We start from the raw sequence: 22410 nt of genomic DNA on the forward strand, positions 1-22410 counted from the left end.
CTTCCTCTTTTGTTTATGTTGGCAATAAGCCTGGTCTCCATTATTCCATCACACTCATAAGGGGAAAAACTCCCAATTTGTTTCTCTGGAAGCCCACAGTTGTTAAAAAATGGCTTAACCACACTAAGGATAACCTGTAGCCCCAAGTGTAAATACTTTCACCATGAGCAACTGCAAACTACCAGTGAGTACAGACCTGGGGAGAGAGGAGTGCAGTTGGCTTTCATTTGCCACACACAACCTGAAGAAAGGAGCCAGCTGCAGTAACTAATTCCATTTCTTTTTCCATCGAATGTATCTGCCTTTCTATTCCTGCCTCTCAACACTATAGAATGCAAAGTAAATGGCATACAGTAAATGGCATACATATTCCTAATAAATCTTCTAATTTTAATTTCCAGACTCACATGCCGGGGGCTGAAGAGTTGGCTCAGTGTTAATTAAAAGCACCTGTTGCTCCTGCAGAGGACCCTGGTTCAATTCCCAGCACCTACTGGTCAGCTAACTGCTGTCTCTAACTTTAATGCTTGGGGACTGGATGCCCTCTTCTGGTGCCTGCCTGCACACAGTGCACATACATACATACATGCAGACAAAACATTTGTACACATAAAATGAAAACCTGAGACGCTGGAGCTGAGGATATGGCTCAGTTCCAAGTACACAGTAAGCCCCAGCTCACCATGATAGTACATGCACTCAGGAAGCAGAAGCATCAGAAGTTTAAGATCACTCTTGGCTACATACTGAGATCATGGCCAGACTGGTCGACATGGGAACCTGTCTCAAAAAGTAAAAACAAAAGCTGGGCATGGTGGCCCAGGCCTGTAATCCCAGCAATCAGGCAGGCAGAGGCAGGCAGATTTCTGTGACTCCAAGACCAGTCTAGTCTACAGGGCGAGTACACGCCAAACAAGGCTACACAGAGAAACCCTGTCTCAAAAAAAATAAATAAATAAAAATAAAAAACCTTCTCTACCATTATTAATAATAACTTTTATTTTATTTATTTAGGGATATGGGTTTGATGGGGGGTTGTTTGTTTGTTTGTTTGTTTGTTTGTTTTCAAGACAGGATTTCTATATGTAGCCATGGCTGTCCTGGATCTTGCTCTGTAAACCAGGCTGGCCTCGAACTCAGAGATCTGCCTGCCTCTGCCTTCCTGGGTTACAGGCATGTGCCACCGTGCCCAGCTCAACTTTCTTAATATTGAATTATTCTCACCTATTTGGTGATTACATCTTATTACATCATTATATTCTTGAAATGATTTTTATGTATACACATTAGTAATTCTGTAGTTTACTTTTTTATTTCAACCTCAGAAACAGGAACATCTTAATCTTGTTCAATGTATTACTTTTTTAAAAAAAGATTTATTTGTTTATGTATTTTGTGTACATAAGTCCTTTGTCTTCATGCACACCAGAAGAGGGAATCAGATGTTGTGAGCAACCATGTGGGTGCTGGGAATTGAACTCAGGACCTCTGGAAGTGCAACCAGGGTTCTTAACCACTAAAGCCTTTTTTTGTTTTTTGTTTTGTTTTGTTTTCCTAGACTGGTCACCACGCCCAGCTTCCACTGAGCCATCTCTTCAGCCCCCAGTGTATTACATTTATGATCAAGAAACACATTACTTTTTAAAACTTCAAAGTGTGGGGCTGGAGAGATGGCTCAGTGGTTAAGAGCGCTGGCTGTTCTTCCAGAGGTCCTGAGTTCAATTCCCAGCAACCACATGGTGGCTCCCAACCATCTATAATGAGATCTAGTGCCCTCTTCTGGCGTGCAGCCAGAACATTATATACATAATAAATAAATAAATCTTTAAAAAAAAAAAAAAAAAAACTTCAAAGTGTATTAATTCTCCAGAGTTCTACCTTTTAAATGTTTATGATCAGTGTGTTGTGATATGCCTGTGAGGTCAAAGGACCCCTGTATGGCCCTTTTTTTTTTTTTTTTTTGAACATGCATGGGTGTTTTGCCTTGCATGTATGTATGTCTGTGTATCACATGAATGCCTGGTGCCACAGAGAACAAAGGAGGGTGTCGGATCCCTGGAACTAGAGTTACAGTTGGTTGTGAGCTGCCATTTGGGTTCTGGAGACCAAGCCTGGGTCCTGTGCAGGAGCAACAAGTACTTTTAAACTGTGGCACCATGGCCCTACGTTTCAGATCTAACCTGACTCGGGGACCATGATTTCCAATGTGCCACCACCTACCATTCTGAGCTGCAGCTTTTCCTCTGTAGAGGAAGCACATTACCAAAGAGCGGCTCACAGGCAAACTCCACTTTTGCATTCTCTTCAGACTGCCCTTGTAGCGTCAATTATTTCCAAAACTAGTGGCTCTTTTCTCTTCCCACTTAGGTATTTCTATGACCACTTCTCTCAACTCTGAACTGCCACCTCTTCAGAGAATACTGAATATCAATTAGCCCCTTTCTCCATCCATCTCAGGCCCATTGTGAAGTACTTTTACCTCAGTGCCTATGCAAGTATTTGATCCATATTAAGTAGGTGATTGACATGTCAGAACAAATGAATGGATGTGGGATTTGAATATAAGGTTGTTCCCACACTGGTGCCCGAGCACCTTAAATGCCCACTAGGCATGCTCCTTCTTCTCACCTCCTTCCATAGATGGTAACTACCCCGTTATACCACATAAATCATTAGTCAATAACAACTATTCACGGATTTACTACATTTTCCCTCCACACAGTTCTAAGCAGGAATGCTTGTGATTCCATGTAAAGGAGGAAAATTAAAGGAGGCGTCCAGAAACAAACCTTGATGGTCTCTTTCCCCAATACTGTTATCTTTGTAATCAATAAAGTGTAAACGCAGTGCTTCTTGTGTGATAATGCACCAACACTACAAAGCTATAGAACACAGAAAAGTAATTTGACAGAGAAGCGGCATTTGCTGGGTGATGCCGAGCGCACACTGCATCCTTGAGCTCTGGTGACTCATCCCTAGAGGTGATACACACAAACTGAGGCTTAAAGGAAGACGTTGACCTGGGAAGGATGTTCTACTGTGCTGGCTTCTTCTAATGGACTCAGCACCCGTTTCAGAAGCAGTCTTTAAATACAAAGGGAACATGGAAGAGTTAACAAATCCACTGACAAAAGTACGTCTCGTAAGTCTGCCCAGAACAGACCTGGGTCTTAGAGACTGGCAAGCAAGGAAAACCATCCGGACCCCAGAACACACAGCCCTGTGTCCTCCCTATTCCTCAGGCATGCCGCTGTGCCCAAGGACAGCAGCAGCTTTCACAGAGAGAGACTTTCACAAAGAGGTACAGAATATGTCCACCTCCCCAAGGTGTCTCTAACCAAACATCTGCAAGCAGCACACAGAAACCAAAACCAGAAAATCTGTTTTCTTCTCCTACCTCTTATTTCTTAGGTACTTTCTTTCTGTAACAAAATGACCACTAAAGATTCAAAATCCTATCTGCATAAAATTTCAGAACTTCATTTTCTAATTATACAAAAACAAAACAAAACAAAACTGCACTACTGGATTAAAATATCAGATCAATCCTCAATTAGGCATGACAGAATAACTAAGAAATAAAGATGACAAAGAAAGCAAACATAAGCTTCTAACTTAAGATGACTGCAATTTAGGTATCTAGATACAATATATTTCTCATTGTCCGTAATCTAAGAAAATGGATATTAACAGAAACTTACATTTTATCTAAACTAATGTAGCACCATTCTTTCCATGTCTTTCCTTCCTCCAAATCCACTCTGGCACCCACATCCTGGGTCACTCAGTGGTGCGCCTTTCTCACCCTGTTACTGAGTCATGTGAACATACAGGCATGGTCATTAATTCTATGCCCTGCACACTTCTACTCTCAAATACCAGTTTCTCTCATGCAGTTCAAGACTAAGCCATGTACTGACTTCTAGTAACAAAACAGAGACAATAAATGCCTGACCTCTTGATTTTCTACGCCATTGCTGGAGAGCTCCAGAGCAGAACCTCCACTGCCAACCACTGCCGATGCCATTGCTTATCCCTGAGGAAGTTTCAAATGCTCAGAATCAGTGCAATTACGGCTCATAGATGATTGCCAGGGATACAGGTTTCATTCTCATGTTTTAATTCAATAGAGATGGAGCAGACATCCAGAAGTCCAGTCTTCTAAAGATGATTAACCAGAGGGTCTAAAAAGAGGAGGAATTGGAAATTATGAAAAAATATAAAGCAATTCAGTGTTTAATGTTGTTTAATTTAAAGGGACATAGACTTCTACATCTGTGTCAGAAGAGAGCATTAAAAAGCATTCTACTTAAGAATTTAATATTCAAATTCATTAACATATTAGATAATATTTTACCAAGCTATTGTGTACAGGTATTGTTTTAGAAGACAGTATGTTAAAACTTCCTTGGGCTGGAGAGATTTCTCGATAGTTAAAGGCACTGGCTGCTCTTCCAAGTAGGACCCAGGTTCAGTTCCCAGCACCACATAGCAACTCACAACTATCTGTAACTCCAGCTCCATGGGATCCAGCACCCTTTTCTGGCCTCTACACCAGGCACAAATATGGAACACACACAGACATATTTGCAGGAAAACCACCCACACATAATTTTTAAAAATATTTCTTAAATGTTAGAGCTTCCTTCTTTTATGGAGATGCAATATTATACCTGAAATATTTTAATAGATTTTTAAGAAATCTGTGTTGAGACAGCTCAGTGGTTGAGAATACTGTGTTCAGTTGCCAGCACCCATGGTCAGGCAGCTCCAAGGACTCCAGTGCCTGCTTTTCCCATTCTGCTGGCACCTGTGTTCATACCACATACTCATACACAGACAAATACACATGTAATTAAAAATTAATCTTTTTTTTTTTTTAACTCTTTTAAGCAGCCTGGTGCAGTGGAGCTGGATTACGCCTGTAATCCCAGCACTCAGGGCAGCAGAGGCAGACAGACCTCTATGAGTTCATGGCCAACCTGGTCTACAAAGTGAGTCCAGAACAGCCAAGGCTGCACAGAGAAACCCTGTCTGAGGGGGGGAAAAAAAAAGCACTGAACACATAAAAGTTGGCATGTAAGGCTTAGGCAGTGACTGCTTTTACTGACAGAGCCATCTCCCATTCCTTCCCTTCAGCGGCTTAAATCTTTCATTTTAAAATTTATTTATTTCTATCTCATATGCATTGATGTTTTGCCTGCATCTGTGTCTGTGTGAGGACGTCGGCTCTTCTGGCACTGGAGTTACAAACAGTTGTAAGCTGACATGTGGGTGCAAGGTATTGATCCAAGGTCCTCTGGAAGAGCAGCCAGTGCTTGTAACTGCTGAGCCATCTCTCCTGCCTTCGCTCTTCTTAAGACGTGAGTATCAAAATGTGTCTCCTCTGGGTTTAATCCCTAAGTCATTTTTTATTTGGGTTTGTATATTTTGGGTTTGGTTTGGTTTGGTTTGGTTTTCTAAAACAGGGTTTTTTGTGTAGCCTTGGCTGTTCTGGACTCACTCTGTCTGCTGGCCTGGAACTCATAGAGATCCACCTGCTTCTGCCTCCCACAAGTGCTGAGATTACAGGTGTGTGTCATTGTGCACTCTGTGTGCACTGTGCTTGATGTTAAGTTTTTTAAGACCTTTTTTTTTTTTAAAGATTGATTCATTGATTTAATATATATATATAAGGATTTGGTCTGCATGAATGCCTGCAGGTCAGAAAAGGGCATCAGATTCCATTACACATGGTTGAGACACCCACCATGTGGTTGCTGGGAATTGAACTCAGGACCTCTGGAAGAGCAGCCAGTGTTCTTAACCTCTGAACCATCTATCCAGCCCCTGTGTTGTATTTTTCATACAGAGAAAATACAATGCTTTCTGGCAGGCTTTTTGGTTTTTTTTTTAAATGTCAAAATTAATGCAGAAATTTTAAATACATTTAAGGTAATCTATACTTATTATAAATTATTCCATTAACATTATACTTAATACTAACTTTGATCACTACATAGCACGGAATGTGAAATAAGGAATTTCTGTAAACATTTACTATAAAGTACCTGGAAAAAGGTAGAAAGAAACCTCATCTTATTACCTAAGAATGATCTAATAATTTTACTCTCCTTTTGCTTTTTTTGTTTGCTTGGTTTGGTTTGGTTTGGTTTGGTTTGGTTTGGTTTGGTTTGGTTTTTGAGACAGAGTTTCTCTGTGTAGCCTTGGCTGCCATGAACTCACTTTGTAGACCAGGCTGGCCTCGAACTCAAGAAGAGATTACGATTACAATTGCCTGCCTCTTCCTCCCAGAGTGCTGGAATTACAGGAGCTCTTTTGCATATTTAAAAAAGAAAGATTTGTTTCTTTGTTATTTAGTGTGTGTGTGAGTGTGTGAGTGTCTGTGTGTGTGAGTGAGTGTGTGTGTGTGTGTGTGTGTGTGTGTGTGTGTGTGTGTGCGCGCGCGCCTAACATGGGCACCATAGATGTTCAAGTGCATGCAGAAGCCAGTAGGGAGTCAGATCCCCTGGAACTAGAGTACAGGCAGATGCCAGCTGTGGGATGTGGGTACTGGGAACTGAACTCAGGTCCTCTGAAAGAGGAGCAAGTACTCTTAGACACTAGCCCATCTTTCCAGCCCCTTCCTCTGCATCTTAGACAGAAAATTAAATAGGAAGTGTTTATACCTTAAGAAAACTGAAGAAAAATTCACAATCCCATACATCAAAGCTTCCTGTTACTATATTTCTAAAATCTGTTTTCCAAACATACATGAAAAATAGAAATAAACTTTACTTACAATTTGAATGTTAAGTAGTCTAAGCATCCTTCACTGTTTTCACAACTCGCAAGAGCTAAATTCTAAACCAGCAGTTCTCTGGAACTACTAGTAGGAAGGAAAAAAAAAGAAAGTATTAACACAATTCTATCAAAAAAAAAAAAATTTTTTTTGCCCTAATTAGGTATGACTCAAACAGTAAATTCTTAATAAAACAATCTCCAAAAGCTGGTGGCACACATTCACACAGATGTAAAATCATTGTTTCTAGATGACTAAGGAATCAAAACCTTTTTACAATCAACGCTACAATTTCAAGTTACCACTAAAAGACAATTATTAAGCAGGGTTAGCTCCAGCACACACAGCCTATGCTCCATATGATGGTGTATATCACAAGCAACCAATAGGCATTTTTATTGCTTAAAAAGGGGGGAGGGATGATGCACCCCCTGAAACTGGAGCACAGAAGGTTGCGAGGCACCACGTGTGTGCCAGGAGTCAGACCTAGGTCCTCTGTAAGAGCAGCTGGCGCTCTTAAATGCTGAACCATCATCTCTGCAACCCCAACCAAAAGGTTCTCAAGTGGTGGCAGTGTAAACCCTTGTGCTGACTAGATTTATGTCAATGTGACACAAGCTGGAGTCGCTGGAGAAGGAGGAGTCTCAACTAAGAACCACCTCAATAAGATCTAGGCAGGCCTGTCAGGTTTTGTTTTTTGTTTTGTTTTGTTTTTTCCTTAATTAGTGATTGATAGGGGAGGGCCCAGCCCATTGTGGCTGGTGCCATCCCTGGGCTGGTGGTCCTGGGTTCTACAGGGCACCAGGCTGAGCAAGCTAGGGGAGGCAAGCCAGTAAGTAGCACCCTCCCTGGCTGCCTCCAGGATCCTGCCTTGTTTGAGTTCCTGTCCTGACTTCCTTCAGTGATGAACAGCAAGATGGAAATGTAAGCCAAGTAAACCCTTTCCTCCCCAGCTTGCTTTTTGGTCATGGTGTTTCATCACAACAACTAAGATGCTCCCCTTCAGGAGCATAAATAAAGTGAAAAAAACAAAACTGAGGCTGGATGTGCTGAAGCACACCTTTAATACCAGCATCCAGGAGCCAGAGGCAGGTAGAGCTCTGTGAGCTCCGGGCCAGCCAGGACTACACAGCTCAGACCCTGTCTCAGAGACAGACAGACAGACAGACAGATAGATAGATAGATAGATAGATAGATAGATAGATAGATAGATACATACATACATACATACATACATACATACATACATACATACATACATGGGAGATAGATGGAGAGGGAGAGAGAGAGAGAGAGAGATGAGTGATAGGCAGATAAAGTATTTTTTAAAGACTATAGGTGGGTATGGTGGCACATGCCTTTAATCCCAGCATCCAGGAGGCAGCCTGTTCTACATAGCTCAGACCCTGTCTCAAAAACAGAATTTTCAATAAAGTCAATGAACCCCAAGTGAACCGAACTCAAAGACAACCACACAGTAACACACAGCATCATCTTTTTTGTTTGTTTTTGTTTTGTTTTTCCCAGACAAGGTTTCTCTGTGTAGCCTTGGCTGTCCTACAACTACATTCTGTAGACCAAGCTGACCTCCAGCTCACAGAGATCCGCCTGCCTCTGCCGACCTAGTCCTGGTGCGCACCACCACCACCTGGCCCTATAAGCATACTTTTAAAAGCTATAGACAGAGCTGGAAGGACGGCCTGGTGGCTGAGAGCACTCGCTGCTCCTATACGGGGCCAAGGTTCACTTTCCAACACCTACATGGCGACTCACATGGATCTGTAGCCACATTTCCAGAGCGCCAGCACCATTTTCAGACCTTGTCAGGCAGTGCACATCCATGCTGCACATATATAAGGGCCAACACGCAGACATTTAAATTTAAAAATAATAAAACTTTTTAAAAAATTTTAAAGGCAAAGAAACTTGGAAGCAAGAGAGAAATGATTTGTCACACACGAGAGACCCTCAACAATACTATGAGGAAATGTGTCATCAGTATTTTGTGGCACTGGCAAATATATCCTAAGAACTTAAAAGAAAAACTGCTGTCGAAAAAGAACCCTAAATTCTGAAATATTGGCCTTGAAAAGCAGAGGCATGAACACATCCTCAGAAAATAGCTACAGAACTGAGCCCAACAAGATAAAGTAAGAGGACCCTAGACCTGAAGTTTTGTGAAGAAGAAATGAAGGCAGAATACAGAAGGCAACGGCTGGGCGAGAGTGACGAGTTGCTGTAAGTGGTTTTTATTCACTTTTGTTCTTCTGTGTGCTTTATGAAACTAACAAACTTGTTCAAAGCAATGTCTATCTAAAAGCCAATACATTAATATAAATCTGATTTAACTACACAGTTGACTTATTTAAAGAAAATAAATTTTAAAAATTAGTTTGTTTTGGGGCACACGTGCTTGAAGGCAAAAATCTTGTGACATCAAACTGAACGAGATGGAGGATCACAAAGGGGTTTTTGTTGTTCTGGTGTTGGGGACCGGGCGCAGGGTGCTGGGCATACAGGGCAAGTCACTGAGTGCCTCAGCAGCCCAGCAGCAGAGCTTCTACGTTACTAAAACCACGCTGCCAAAATTCAAATTAGTGCTCGTTGGAAAATGTAATTCCAATAGCAAACAAACAAAAATGTAGCTACAGAATATACAACAGGAAATAAGACATTTAAAGATTCTACTAAAAAAAAAAAAATCATTTACACGCAAAAGGAAACTGATATAAAAAAAATTAAGGTCAAAAATCCTGGTGCTGTGTAAGAAAGCATGTAAGGAAGTTCCAGAAGTATCTCATCATTACTAACCGCCACAACCCTGCTGGTCCAGACTCAGTGAGCACAGAGACAAGACAAATGCAACCCGACGTGACCATCAGCGCTGATCCTCAGAGCCAAAGACGAAACTGCTGCCTGGCTTTTAGACAGATAGAACCCTTCATGTGTTCTCAAACTCTCAACACCAAGGCAAAGTACAGACAGCGAGGCAGAGAGAGGGATAGAATATGGAGAATGCACTCATTGCTGTAACCGTACTCCAAGTTAAAGTCTTATACATACTAGTGTTTTTAGATAAACTTTAAAGAAAAAAAACTGCCAGGAGGAAACTTATTTTTCCTGCTATAAGACCAAATATCATTTACATGAAATCCTATGTATAACGTTTACCCGTCCTCTATTTAGAAGTTGTAAATTAGCTCTCCAGCCAGGGAAGAAAGCCACTACACTACTTGCCCGGTGTCCTTCTCGACAAAGGAAACAAACAGATGTTCCTTAGTGTGCTCTCGGAGCCGCCTCCTCCAGCCAGCTGACCTCCGACCAAACACTTCTCTCCCACCTGGGCTTGCTCAACTCCAGGCACAAGCCTCACACCACATACCACGGCTGCTATCCTTCAGCCTCCAGTCTCTATCACATCCACAACAGGGTGGACAGAGGTCCTCCAGAGACCTTCCCTCTCCCCTTCTCCCTAGGGTCCCTTCCCCATAAATTACACTTCATTTGCACATGGCCCTCCTACCATTCCCTATTTAAACTTAATAGTTTCACTCATTTTCTGTATTTACACTCTCTAAAACTACCTCGTTTGGATGTTTAATGCCTGTCTCCTCTTCCAAAATATAAGAGCCAGGAGAGCAGTGAAATAGCAGCTACTGTGTCTACTATGTCTTCCAAAAAACCTGAAACACTACTTTGTTAAAGGTCTGTTTTATTTTTAATGAATTATGTGTATGTGTGCTTTCTGTGTGGAAATAAGTGTCTGTGAGCACAGAGAGCTGAGGAGGGAAGGAAGGGGTACTGGGTCTCCTGCCCCAGCCCTGCCCCTTATGTGGGTGCTGGGCCCACCTTGACAGCAGTGCAGGGACTCTCAAAGTCTGAGCAGCCCTCCAGCCCCCTAACAAGTGTGCAGGCTGCCAAGATTCTGATGCTTTAGGACCGTCCCAGCTCACTGTGCTGGCCTCTTCAGCGGCTTCAGTCTCATCAGTTCCACTCACAGCACCTAACACAGGGAGCTGACCAACAGCAGCAAGTGTGGACAAACAAGTAGCTATCTACACTTTATTTCTGTTTCAAAGACTGATGAGGCTGCAAAATGCAAAAATCTTTTCCAGATTTTTTAATTTGTTAATTTGTTTTTTGATTTTTTAATTTTGTTTAATTTATTAATGTGAATGAGTGTTTTGCCTGAATATATGTGTGTGCACCACATACACGAGTACCTGATGGCCACAGAGGTCAAAAGACGGCATCAGATCCCTTGGAACCAGGGCTGAGAATTATCAGCAAGGCAGAGTGGCACACGCCTTTGATCCCAGCGCTCAGGGAGGCAGAAGCAGGCAGATCTCTGTGAGTTTGAGGCCAGTCTGGTCTACAAAGCAAAACCCTATCTCAAAAAAAAAAAAAAAAAAAAAAAGAATGACTGTAAGCTACCCTGCAGATGCTGAGAACTAAACCTGGGTCCACTGCAAGAGCCGCAAAGGCTCCTAGCGGCTGAGCCACCTCTCCAGGTCCCTGACAGATCTTTGGGCCAAGGACATGTCTCAGTGGGTAGAAGCACTTCTGCCAAGTCCAATCGAGTCCCATCCCCAGGACGGGCATGGCATGATGAGAGAAGCAGTGTCTGCCCGCTGTTCTCTGGCCTCCACGTCATTCAAAATAAATAAATGTGACTCAAACTTCAGTTAACATTTTACAAACAGTGCACTGCTCCTATCTGTCCATAGCCATTATTAATTATATAAATAGAAAAACTATCACATAAAATTTGACATTCAAAAGTAATATACCTCTGTGCACATTGTGGGGATCGTCTTTTCGTGCACTGCGTAGAGGCTGTCTTTGTGGCCACATGCAGACTTGTGCACCAGCAGAGAGCTGAGCACTGCCTGGACTTTGGTATTGTTATTTTTATGAAGCATCACCTATCTCAGGGCTTTGTAAACACACTTCCCTCACCTTCTGATTAGTTTAATAAAGATCGGACAGCTTCTAGCTAAGCAAGAGAGGAAAGGCAGGACTTCCGGGCAGAGATGGGAACTGTGGGAAGAACTGACAGTCAGTCATGGAGGAAGTGGAACATACAAGGTCGGAGGAGAAGTAATGGGCCATGTGGCAATTGTGGCTAGAATAAACAGGTTAGTTAAGTTAGAGCCAGCTGGGAAACAGCCTAAGCTAAGGCCGAGGCTATAATAAATAATAACGGTCTCTGTGTCACTGTTGGGAGCTGGTGGGTTGAGACAGTCTGAAGAAATACAAGTAAATTCTGACTAGAATCTTAAGTAAAACACTTCGCAATTCAACAAATGATTTAGGTGTTACCATTTATCTAAAATTTAAAGGCCAGTGAGAAGGCTCAGTGAGTTAAGAAACTTGTTGCCAAGACTGAAACCTCAGTTCAGTCTTCGGGATCCAAATGGCAGGAGAATCAACTCACGCCAGGCACAGTGAATCAGAGGTAGAGGCAGACGGAACTCTACGAGTTCAAAGCCAGCCTAGCCCGGTCAATATAGCAAGTTCCAGGCCAGTCAGGACTATATAGTTAAGACCTGGTTCAAGGGAGGAAGGGAGAGAAAGAAAATAAGTAAAAGTCAGTCTCATTTTTAAATAAATAAACCTATGTTTAAGTAATCAAGGCAGAGTAAGACAGCTATGACTCAAAATTGGGCAAACTCAATAAAGGTTTTGAAGTTATAAAAAAATGAACCAAATGAAAAATGATAATGTTGAAGAGCATTACACGAAAATTAAAAATCCATGCTGGACACAGTGAACACATTTAGTCCCAGCACTCAGGAGGCAGATGAAGGTGGATCTCTGTGAGTGTAAGGCCAGCCTGATGGGAGTTCCTGGACAGCCAGGGCTACACAAAGAAACCCTATCTCAAAAACAAACAAAACAAAAACAAAAACAAAAGGCATTAGCAAAAGGGCCAGAGCAATGGCTCAGCAATTAAGTTGTTCAAGGACCCAGGGTAAGTTCCCAGCACCCATATGGCAGCTCACAACCATCTGATCCAACACAATGTCTTCTGACAGCTGCAGGCCTGCCATGTACATCATGCACATACGTGCATGCAGGCAACACACACGTAAAGTAAAATTTAAATTAAAAAAAAAAAAAACTCATTAGCAGAGCTCAACATATTTGAACTTGAAAGTATAGGAATAGAAATCACTAATTCTACAGAAAAGAAAAAAAAGCAGCTTAATATTTATAGTAAACAAAGAATACGAATACAATACACAATGCAAGGCTCTCAAGGAAAGAAAAAAGGTAAAAAATATTTCAAGAAATAATCATGGGGGGTCTAGAGAGCCAGCTCAGCAGTTATGAGCACTGGCTGCTCTTCGCAGAGGACCTGGGTTCAGTTCCCAGCATCACATGGCGCCCACAACTATTGCTAACTCCAATTCCAGGGGATGCAGCACTGTCTTCCGACTTCTGAGGGCCCCAGGCACACACATGACACATACACACATACATATATATGTATGTATATAGACACATATATATCAGGTAAAACACTTATACATACAAAATAAATCTAAAACTAATTGAAAGGAAGAATCAAGCTGGGCGCAGTGACACATGCTTGTAAAACCAAAAGGAAAAAAAAAATCCTCAAGATTGACAAAGTAAGCCAGGCCTGGCGGTACATGCCCTCCAGCCCTCTGGCCAGTGAGCTGCCTCACAGTTAAGGCACCTGTTGCCAAGATCTCAGGTCACTCTCCAGGTGGTAGAAGGAGAGAACCAATTTCCACCAGGCATGCCTTTAATTCCAGAACTTGGGAGTCTGAAGCAGGTAGATATCTTTGTGAGTTCAAGGCCAGCCTGGTCTATATAACCAGCCAAGACTATATAGTGAAACCCTATCTCAAAAATTTTTAAAAAAGAAATAAATAATTTGCTAAGCTCTACACACAGAAACCCTGTCTCAAAAAACAAACAAAAAAAACAAAACAAAACAAAACAAAAAAAAACCTACAAATATTAATCTACAGATTCAAAAAATGTTAAGAGGATAGTAAAATGGTTATAAGAGATTTGGGGCATGGTACCACACACCTGTGATCTCAGAACTTGGGAGGCAAAGGCAGGCCAATCTCTGTGAGTATGAGGCCAGCTTGGTCTACAAAGTGAGTTCCAGGGTAGCCAGGACTACACAGAGAAACCCTGAAAAAAAAAAAAGTAAAGTGACTGAAGACAGAAAAAAAAAAGGGATTGGTCAGTGAGTAAAAGTACAGTCAGACAAAATGAAGTTTTGATATTCTATCACAGGGAGCCCAACCACACTTAAGAACAACAAAATGAGCCAGGCAGTGGTGGTGCATACATTTAATCCAAACACTTGGGCGGCAGAGGCAAGCAGATCTCTGTGAGTTCAAGGACAGCCTGGTCTACAGAATGAATTCCAGGACAGTCAGGGCTACACAGAAAAACACTATCTCAAAAAAACTAATAATATAATAAATAATTTTCAACTTTTTTAAAGAACAAAATGTAAATTCATAAGAGTGTGTCAGCCATTTGAGATTGCACAGCAAATAAAGTGACTTGTGTGGCCTGCTGTAAAAGACAAGTAACCTGAGTTCAATCCCAGGAATATATATAGAGAAATATATATATATAAATATATATATATAAAAGGAGAAAACCAACTCCACAAAGTTGTCTTCTGTCCCCCACCTGCACACCATAGCGTTCTTGCCACCACTACATACACATCAAGAGTACACACAATAGGGCTGCAGAGATGGCTCAGTGGGTAAGGAGTACTAGCTGCTCTCCCAGAGGACCCGGTTCAATTCCCAGCATCCACATGGCAGCTCACAACTGTCTCTAACTCCAGTTCCAGGAGACATACGTTCAGGCAAAACACCAATTCACACACAACAATAATAAGTAAATATTAAAAAAAAAAAAAAACAGAAAGAAAGAAAGAAAAAAAAAAGAAAGCTAGGCATTGTGGTGCACACCTTTAAAGCCAGCACTTGAGAAACAGAGGCAGGAGGATCTCTGTGAGTTTGAGGCCAGCCTGGTCTACAAAGAGAGTTCAGGACAACCAGGCTACCCAGAGAAACCATGGCTCAAAAAAAGAAAGACAAGAGAAAAAAATAGATACAATAATAAAAGGCAGGACTTCACAGAATGATTTCATCACAAGGAAATTATGAATACTGATCACTGCATAAATATGCAGCAAAGTTATAATGCTATACAACAATTATGTATAGCATTATATATAGATATTTTTAAACATTTTAAATATTAAATAAATACAATGTACAAAAAAGATTCACACTATATATATTATAATAAGTCAAAAGCAGAAAAATCTTCAAAGCAGAAAAGCAACTTAGGAGAAACAAGGAGACCAGAGTGTGGCAGAGGAGGAAAAAAACCTGAGCTCCAGGAACTCTGCGCCCGCCACAGCTACTCCTCAAAAAACAGAGGAAAACAGAAAGATCTCAGAAAACCAAAGGTTGAGATAACTGGTTTCCAGGCAACCCAAAAGCAATTCTTTCAGGCTGAACAACTCACATCCATGAACAGAAATGCATACAAAGAAGCAGATATAAACCTATACAAAGAAATAAATATGCACTAAGTATAAAATGTTCATTTGGAGGACAGAAAACTGAAAGAAGAAAACAAAAGGCCTGAAGTGAGCTGCGGAGCAGGTGACACCTGACTGCAGCTCAGCTGCTTGGGAGGCTGGCTAGGGAATCACATGCAACAGTTCCGGAGCAGCACAGGCCCCTGGGTAAGCACCAACCTTCGCCAGACAAGAAAGAAAAAACAAACCAGGCGACTGCACTGCTAACAGGAACTACTACCAACAGACAGGATGAGAGGCGAGCAGCTAGGTTGCAGCCAAGGCTCTACGCCACAGCGGAGCTGTTCTCAATCTGAAATAGATTTAACAAAGTAAAAACTGTAGTTGCTGGATATGGTGGCACATACTTGAAGTCCCAGCACAACACATCGAGGCAGGAGGGTTGTGTTGAATTCAAGGCCAGCCTGGAGACCCTCTCTCCGAAAAAGAAAAAGAAAGAAAAAAAAAAAAAAAAAAGAAATGACATAGAAAAAAAGTTCCAATAGCACACTGGGACATCTGTTCAGGTATTAAAAAAAAAAAAAGCAGCAGAAAGTAAGCAAATTATTTTTAATGGGACATACAAAAAGTAGCAAAACTGCAGGCATAAATCTCTCAGTGACTACACTAGGCACAGAGAAAACTCTACAACCAAAAGCCAGTTGTGGCATTTTTTTTTTTTCAAGAAAGCACAGATGCTATTTACAAGATACACTTTACATCAATAAAATAAACAGGTGGAAAGTAAAAAGACAAAAAAAAAAAAAAAAAAAAAAAGACACTGTTAAAAACAGTAAACAGAAGAGAAAGAAAAAGAGATACTTTGTTATGATGAAAAGATTCCAGTTAGCAGACAGCTTCTGCTAAGACAGCTTGCCCTAAACCTGACAACCTGAGTTGAACCCAGGACCAATAAGGTGGAAGAGCAACTCCCCAAAGCTGTCCTATGAGCACATGTGTTCTAAAGAATAGGTATACAAGCGCACACAAACACACAGACAGACACACACACACACACTACTGATTACTGATTCCTGAGGACCCACCAACCGCAGGTGGAATCATTTCTCAGACGGGTAGTTCTAGACAGGGGGTAAAAAAAAAAACCTATCTAGGAGCCAGAGATAGTTAAGCAGTTTTCAAGAAAAAACTGTTCTTGCCGTGTGGGGGAGGCACAAGCCTTTAGTCCCAGCACCTAGGAAGCCGAGGCAGGCAGAGACCTCTGAATTCTAGGCCAGCCAAAGGCCAGAGTGAGTTCCAGAACAGCCAGGGCTGCACAGAGAAACCCTGTCTTAAAAAAAAAAAAAAAAAATTTAAATAATAAAAAATATGGAGGACCTGAGGTTAGTTCCTGCCCGCAGCACCAACTCCAGAGTGCTCACAAGCTAGAGAGACAAAGAAAATTAAGAGTAAAAAGCTAAAAAGAAATTAGGCCAGCAAGAAGCTGGCCAAAGAACAAGCCAGTAAGCAGCATTCCCATCCCTGATTTCTGCTTCCACCCCTGCCCTGGCTTCCCTCGACGATGAACTGTAACAGAGTAAGGCCAAGCCTCAAATTAGTAAGTTCCCAAAGAGAAAAGCTAGCCAGAAACTTTTAGTAAATCCTGTCAAAAGTACTTAAAGAAGAGTTGGGCACGGTGGCACACGCTTGTGACCCCAGCACTCTGGGAGGCAGTGGCAGGTGGATATCTGTGAGTTCAAGGCCAGCCTGGTCTACAAAGTGAGTTCAGGACAGCTAATTCTACACAGAGAAACCCTGTCTCAAAAAAAAAAAAAAAGTACTTAAAGAATAATACCAACCCTTCACAAACCCTCACAGAAAACAAGAGACAGGGGCTGGAGAGATGACTCAGTGGTTAAGCGCACTGACTGCTCTTCCAGATGGTCCTCAGTTCTAGTCCCAGAAACGATATGGTGGCTCACAGCCATCTGTTAATGGAATTTTATTTCCTTTTCTGATGTGCATGAAAACAAAGCATTCATAAAATAAATTTAAAAAATGTTTAAGAAAGAAAACAAGAGGCAAAAATACTCAACACATCAAGGTTAGTATTACTCTAGTACTAAGTCAAAGGGCACATCACTTCTTTCGGCTAAGATTAAGAGTAATTCAAAATACAGTATAACAACAACAAACACATATAACAAGAAAAGAAGACACTGGAGAGATGGCTCAGTGGTTAAGACCACTGATCACTCTTCCAGAGGACCTAGGTTCAATTCCAAGCACCCACATGGAGGCTCACAACTGTCAGCAACTCTCGCAGGCAAAACACCAAGGCACATAAAAAAGTAACAAATATATCACAGCTGGGCCTGGTAGCACACGCCTGCCTTAATCCCAGCACTAAGAAGGCAGGGGCAGGCAGATCTCTGAGAGTTCAAGGGCAGCCTGGTCTACAGAAGTGAATCCAGGACAGTCAGAGCTCTGTTACACAGAGGGAAGGGGGGGAAAAAAAAAAAAAAAAAACAACCACAAGCAAAAAGGAACCTCCTGCCAAATCTCACTCCCTAAGTTCTGCCCCTAAAACCCACATGGGGGAAGGAGAGAACTCACTCCCAAAAGTTGTTTTCTGGCCTTCACATGCCTTCACACCAAACAAACAAATATAAAAAAGATTAAGACTTCCATTCACAGTATCATCAAAAAGAATAAAAGACTCAGAAAAAAAAAAAACAAAAAAAAAACTAAAAATAAGAAACTATAAATCTGATATATACATATGATGGAATATTAGTGAGCCTTTAAAAATAAAGAAAACCAGGCTGGAGAGATGGCTCAGCAGTTAAGAGCACTGATTGCCCTTCAAGAGGACCCAGGTTCAATTCCCAGAACCCACATGGCAGCTCACAACTGTCTGCAACAACAAGAGCTGATACCCTCAAACAGACACACATGCAGACTAAACGCCAATGCACAATTAAAAAAATTTTTTTTCATGTGGGTGGTGGTACATGCCTTTAATCCTTTAATCCCGGCACTTTGGAGGCAAAGGCAAGCAGATTGCTGAGTCCAAGTCCAGCCTGTACTACAGGGTAAGTTCCAAGACTATCGCAAAAGAAAGAAACAAAGAAGATTCTGCTGTTTGCAACACGGATGAAGCTTGAGAACATTACGATAAGTGAAAAAAGGCAGGCACACTTACACATGAGTTACCTATAATAGCCAAACACAAACGCAGAGAACAGGTCTCCAGGAGCTGGAGGCTTAAAAGGGCAATGCCTTCCTGGCCACCAACAGATACAAAGTTTCACTTGTACAAAATGAATAAATTCTAGAGATCTGCTGTGCCACATTTTGACCATAGTAAACAATACTATGTTATACACTTAAATACAGGTTCTTTTTTAAAGTATAAGTTTATTCACTGAAGAACAAAAATTAAGTGAATACTGAAGATTAGTAAATAAAATTCTCATGTTCAATGTTAGGTAAGATAGGAATTCTCCCCAAATTGATGTATGGTAAAATACAAGTAGCCTCTTTTCAGATCCACTTTTTCAGTCCAACCCTAAATTTATTTATTAAAAATAAAAATGGACCAAAAAGTTGACTAGTTATGGCACCAGAAGAGATAAATGAACAGCCTGTGGACACAACTCTGTGGTTGAGTACTTGCTTAGTATGTTTAACTAAGACTGTAAAGAAAGAAAGACAGGAGAGGATTACAACTGCCAACTACACCAAAAGATAACTCAACAATACGAATCATAAGAAAACTCAAAACTTCGATGAGCTAGCCACTTCATTCACATCTATAACACACCTATATCACATCCATCTTAACTAAAGAGAAACTTAGAAACTTCCAATTACATTCCCATGTGCTTACCCATGAAAAGGAAGCCATACGGCCACATAAAGGCTCGTAATCAGACTTTCAAGGTGTATCATTTTAGACAGTCTGAAACCAGAAGCAATTCAAATACCTATCATAACTGGTCGACTGACAAGCATGGTATGTCCATAAAAGTATATTATTTATCAGGAATAAAGTCCTGATACATGCTACAATATTGAAAAAAATCTCAGAAGTGTGCTAAATGAAAGGCCTCCACCCTGAAAACTATATATTATGATTCCATTATGCAAAATGGCCAGAGAGAACAAACATAGGAAGATAAAACAAAATGGTGACCGCTTAGAGTTGAGGTTCTGGGGAGTTGTGATTAACCACAAAAAAGTTACAAATTTTGGGGTGGACAAAAAAAAAAGTATTATAAAGCCCGGGATATTCTCAATCCTATACATTTATTCAAAAATATTGGCTTAGCCAGGGGGAGGTGGTGCACATGTTTATTCCTAGTACTCAGGAGGCAGAGGCGGGCAGATCTCTGTGACCTTTCGGGCAGTGTGGTCTACAAAGCGAGTTCCAGGACAGCCAGAGCCACACAGAGAAACTATTTCAAAAAGAAAAAGAAAAAGAAACTGGATTATACACTTAAAATGAAGGAATTACTTTTGATATCGTGCCAAAAGGCTGATTTCTTTAAAAAGATCACTCCAAGGAGAAATGAGAGCATGTCCATACAAAAGCCTGCATACAAATATTACTCACAATAGCCAACAAGTGGGAGCACAAATACCTACCAACTGATGAATGGATAAACCTAAGAAAGCGGATCCATGCAAAGGAGGATTACTCAGCAAAACGATAATAACAACCATGTACTAAAACATGCTACAACATGAACAAATTTTAGAAACTTTATGCCATGTGAAAGAAGCCAATCACAAAAGACTACATATTGTACATGAGATACCCATAACAGGCAAATGCACAGATACAAAGGGCCAGAAGGATGGGACAAAATGAGTACTGCTAACCAGGACCAGAGATGGTCTAGTGTCTCCGTTGGTAGTGCTGGGGATTGAACTCTGAGCCTCCCCCCCCCCCCCACGCAAAGCACCCACTCTGCCACTGGGCTACATTGCTGATCCATATTTTTTTAGGGGTAAAAGACATGCTTTCAAATTGAGCACAGTATGTGCAACTCTGTGAATATACCTTAAAAACGCCATTGAACTACACACGTACAATCAACTGACTGGCATGTGGTTAGTATTTCAATAATGCTGCTACCTCTCCCCACCCCGACCTATTCACCTACCAAAAAAAAAAAAGAAAGAAAGAAAGAAAAAAGATACACAACCTATGAACAGGGATAAACATCAATCCGAATTTGGTAGGCTCACGACTTAAGAGACTTGGGATTTAAAAATAATAAAAAATAAATAAATAAATAAATAAGTTTCAGATTCTTTCCAAACATTTTATAACTATTTATGTCTGCAAGTACAAAGATTACTCCAAGTAAGTTTAAAAATAGAATAGCATTGCCAGACAGTGGTGGCACACACCTTTAATCCCAGTCACTCGGGAAACAGAGGCAGGCTGATCTCTGTGAATTCGAGTTTACAGCACAAGTTCCAGGACAACAGCCACACAGAAAGCGCCTACCCTGTCTTGAAAGACGAAAGCAAGCCAACAACAAAAGATAACATTTAAACACTAAAAACCCAAACGCTGAAGACACTGCAATTTCTACTTCGTGTATTGACTGGCTGTACCGACACAGCACATGAATGAACTCTGTAAACTGCGCTGCCGCCTATAGACCTTATTCCCAAATCCTTTCAAACATAATTCAACAGTTCTCAGTCTCATATGAAGTCATTCAACCCTCTGAAGAAACTGTAAACCACAAATATACAATCTTATCTCAGTAAGGCCCGGACGGACATTGTTCCGTTCCTGGCACTAGGGAGAGTGAGTAATACGCCTCTCTCCACAGACACTCGAAGAAAAAGAACAGCAAAAATTTCAAGATCAAAGGCGCGATTTCTCTTACAGTTCCTCACCGCCGGATCGAAGCATCAACCACTGAGTAATGTCACGAACACAAGAAAGACGCTCCGCGGTTACAGGGACCCGACCCCCATCTTCCGCTCGCTCCACAAAGTACTGAGAACTTAAGGACAAGGGCCCTCAGCGTTCAGCTGAGAACGTGGCTCCCGGGAGGACGGCCCGGCGAGCTGGCCGGCGCCGTGGGGCTCCCTCTCGGCACCGTAGGTTATTTTCCCGTCCTCTGCTGACGGAGTGAAAACGTCCCAGCGGAGCCGGGAGCGGGTCCCGCCGCCGCGCGCAGCGCCGCCGGGGCAGAGTCGGTACCGAGACGCGCGGTGCGCCGCCGACACTCGCGGCGAGCTCCCCCGGGGCCAGCTCCGCCGTCAGGGCACCGGGAGGCGGCCCCGGACCCGGGCGCTCCCGAGAGCCCCGGGGGTTTTGTGGTCGTCGCCGTTGTTGTTGTTGTTTTGTTGCAAACAGACTGCGCTTGCAGCCCGGCTCCCCGGAGAAGGCGGCGGCACGGGGGCCGGCGGAGAGTGAGAATAAAAGAACCGCGGGGTACAACCTGTCCTGCCCGCCCGGGGGGCGCGGAGCAGGCCCGACGGCGACGGAAACTGCCGCCCGGGACGCGCTGCCCCGGCAGCCCGGCCGCCGCGCGAGGACTGGCGCCGCGAGGTAAACAGCGCGCGCCGCGGTCCCCCGCCGGCGCCACGACCGTTGCCCCGGGCCGCTCCGGGAGCGGGCTCCCGCCCTGCCCCCAGCCCCGCCGGGGGTGTCACCGCCCCGGCCTCCGGAAAGCCCCTCGGCCGCCGCCGAGGCAAACAACACAGGCGCGGGGCGGGGGCGCCCGGGAGGAGGCGACACCCGGGACAGCCGGGCCGGGGCGCGGCGCCCTCCCTCTCCCGCCCGCTCGCTCCCGCCGGCCTCCGGCGGCCCCGCGCTCTTACCTGCTCTCCCTCCACGTCCGCCCGGTCCCTCGCCCTTTCCCCTCAAGGGCCGCAGACCGGCCGAGCCGCCGCAGCCGCCCGCCGTTGGCCCGGCGTCCTGCGGGAAGCCGAGGGGGGCCCTCCCCGGGCCACCGCGCGAGCCGCTCCGCACCACGGGGGCGAGACAAAACCGCGCTGCGCCCCCCGCGCGCGCGCGCGCGCCCGCCCGCTCGCTCGCCCGCGCGCTCCGCTCCAC

The 22410-nt window shown here is 43.0% G+C and overlaps 1 protein-coding gene across 3 annotated transcripts in view; it reads right to left on the bottom strand.

Moving 5' to 3' along the window:
- Elf2 (E74 like ETS transcription factor 2) overlaps positions 1-22404 on the bottom strand; it is an 81101-nt gene extending 58697 nt beyond the window's left edge. For 2 of the 3 annotated variants that reach the window (XM_055596777.1, XM_055596776.1), the window contains exons 1-3: positions 22176-22404; positions 6782-6868; positions 3956-4184 (exon numbers count right to left, since the gene is read on the bottom strand). In XM_055596777.1, the coding sequence (XP_055452752.1) occupies positions 3956-4027 (72 nt within the window). In that variant the 5' untranslated portion in view covers positions 4028-4184; positions 6782-6868; positions 22176-22404. The remainder of the gene's footprint in view (positions 1-3955; positions 4185-6781; positions 6869-22175) is intronic. The other variant, XM_055596778.1, reaches the window with a different exon arrangement.
- Positions 22405-22410: the final 6 nt, after the last annotated feature.

The sequence above is a fragment of the Psammomys obesus genome, unplaced genomic scaffold, assembly GCF_907164565.1.
Source record: "Psammomys obesus unplaced genomic scaffold, mPsaObe1.curated_primary_1811, whole genome shotgun sequence".
Classification (NCBI taxonomy): Eukaryota; Metazoa; Chordata; class Mammalia; order Rodentia; family Muridae; genus Psammomys; species Psammomys obesus.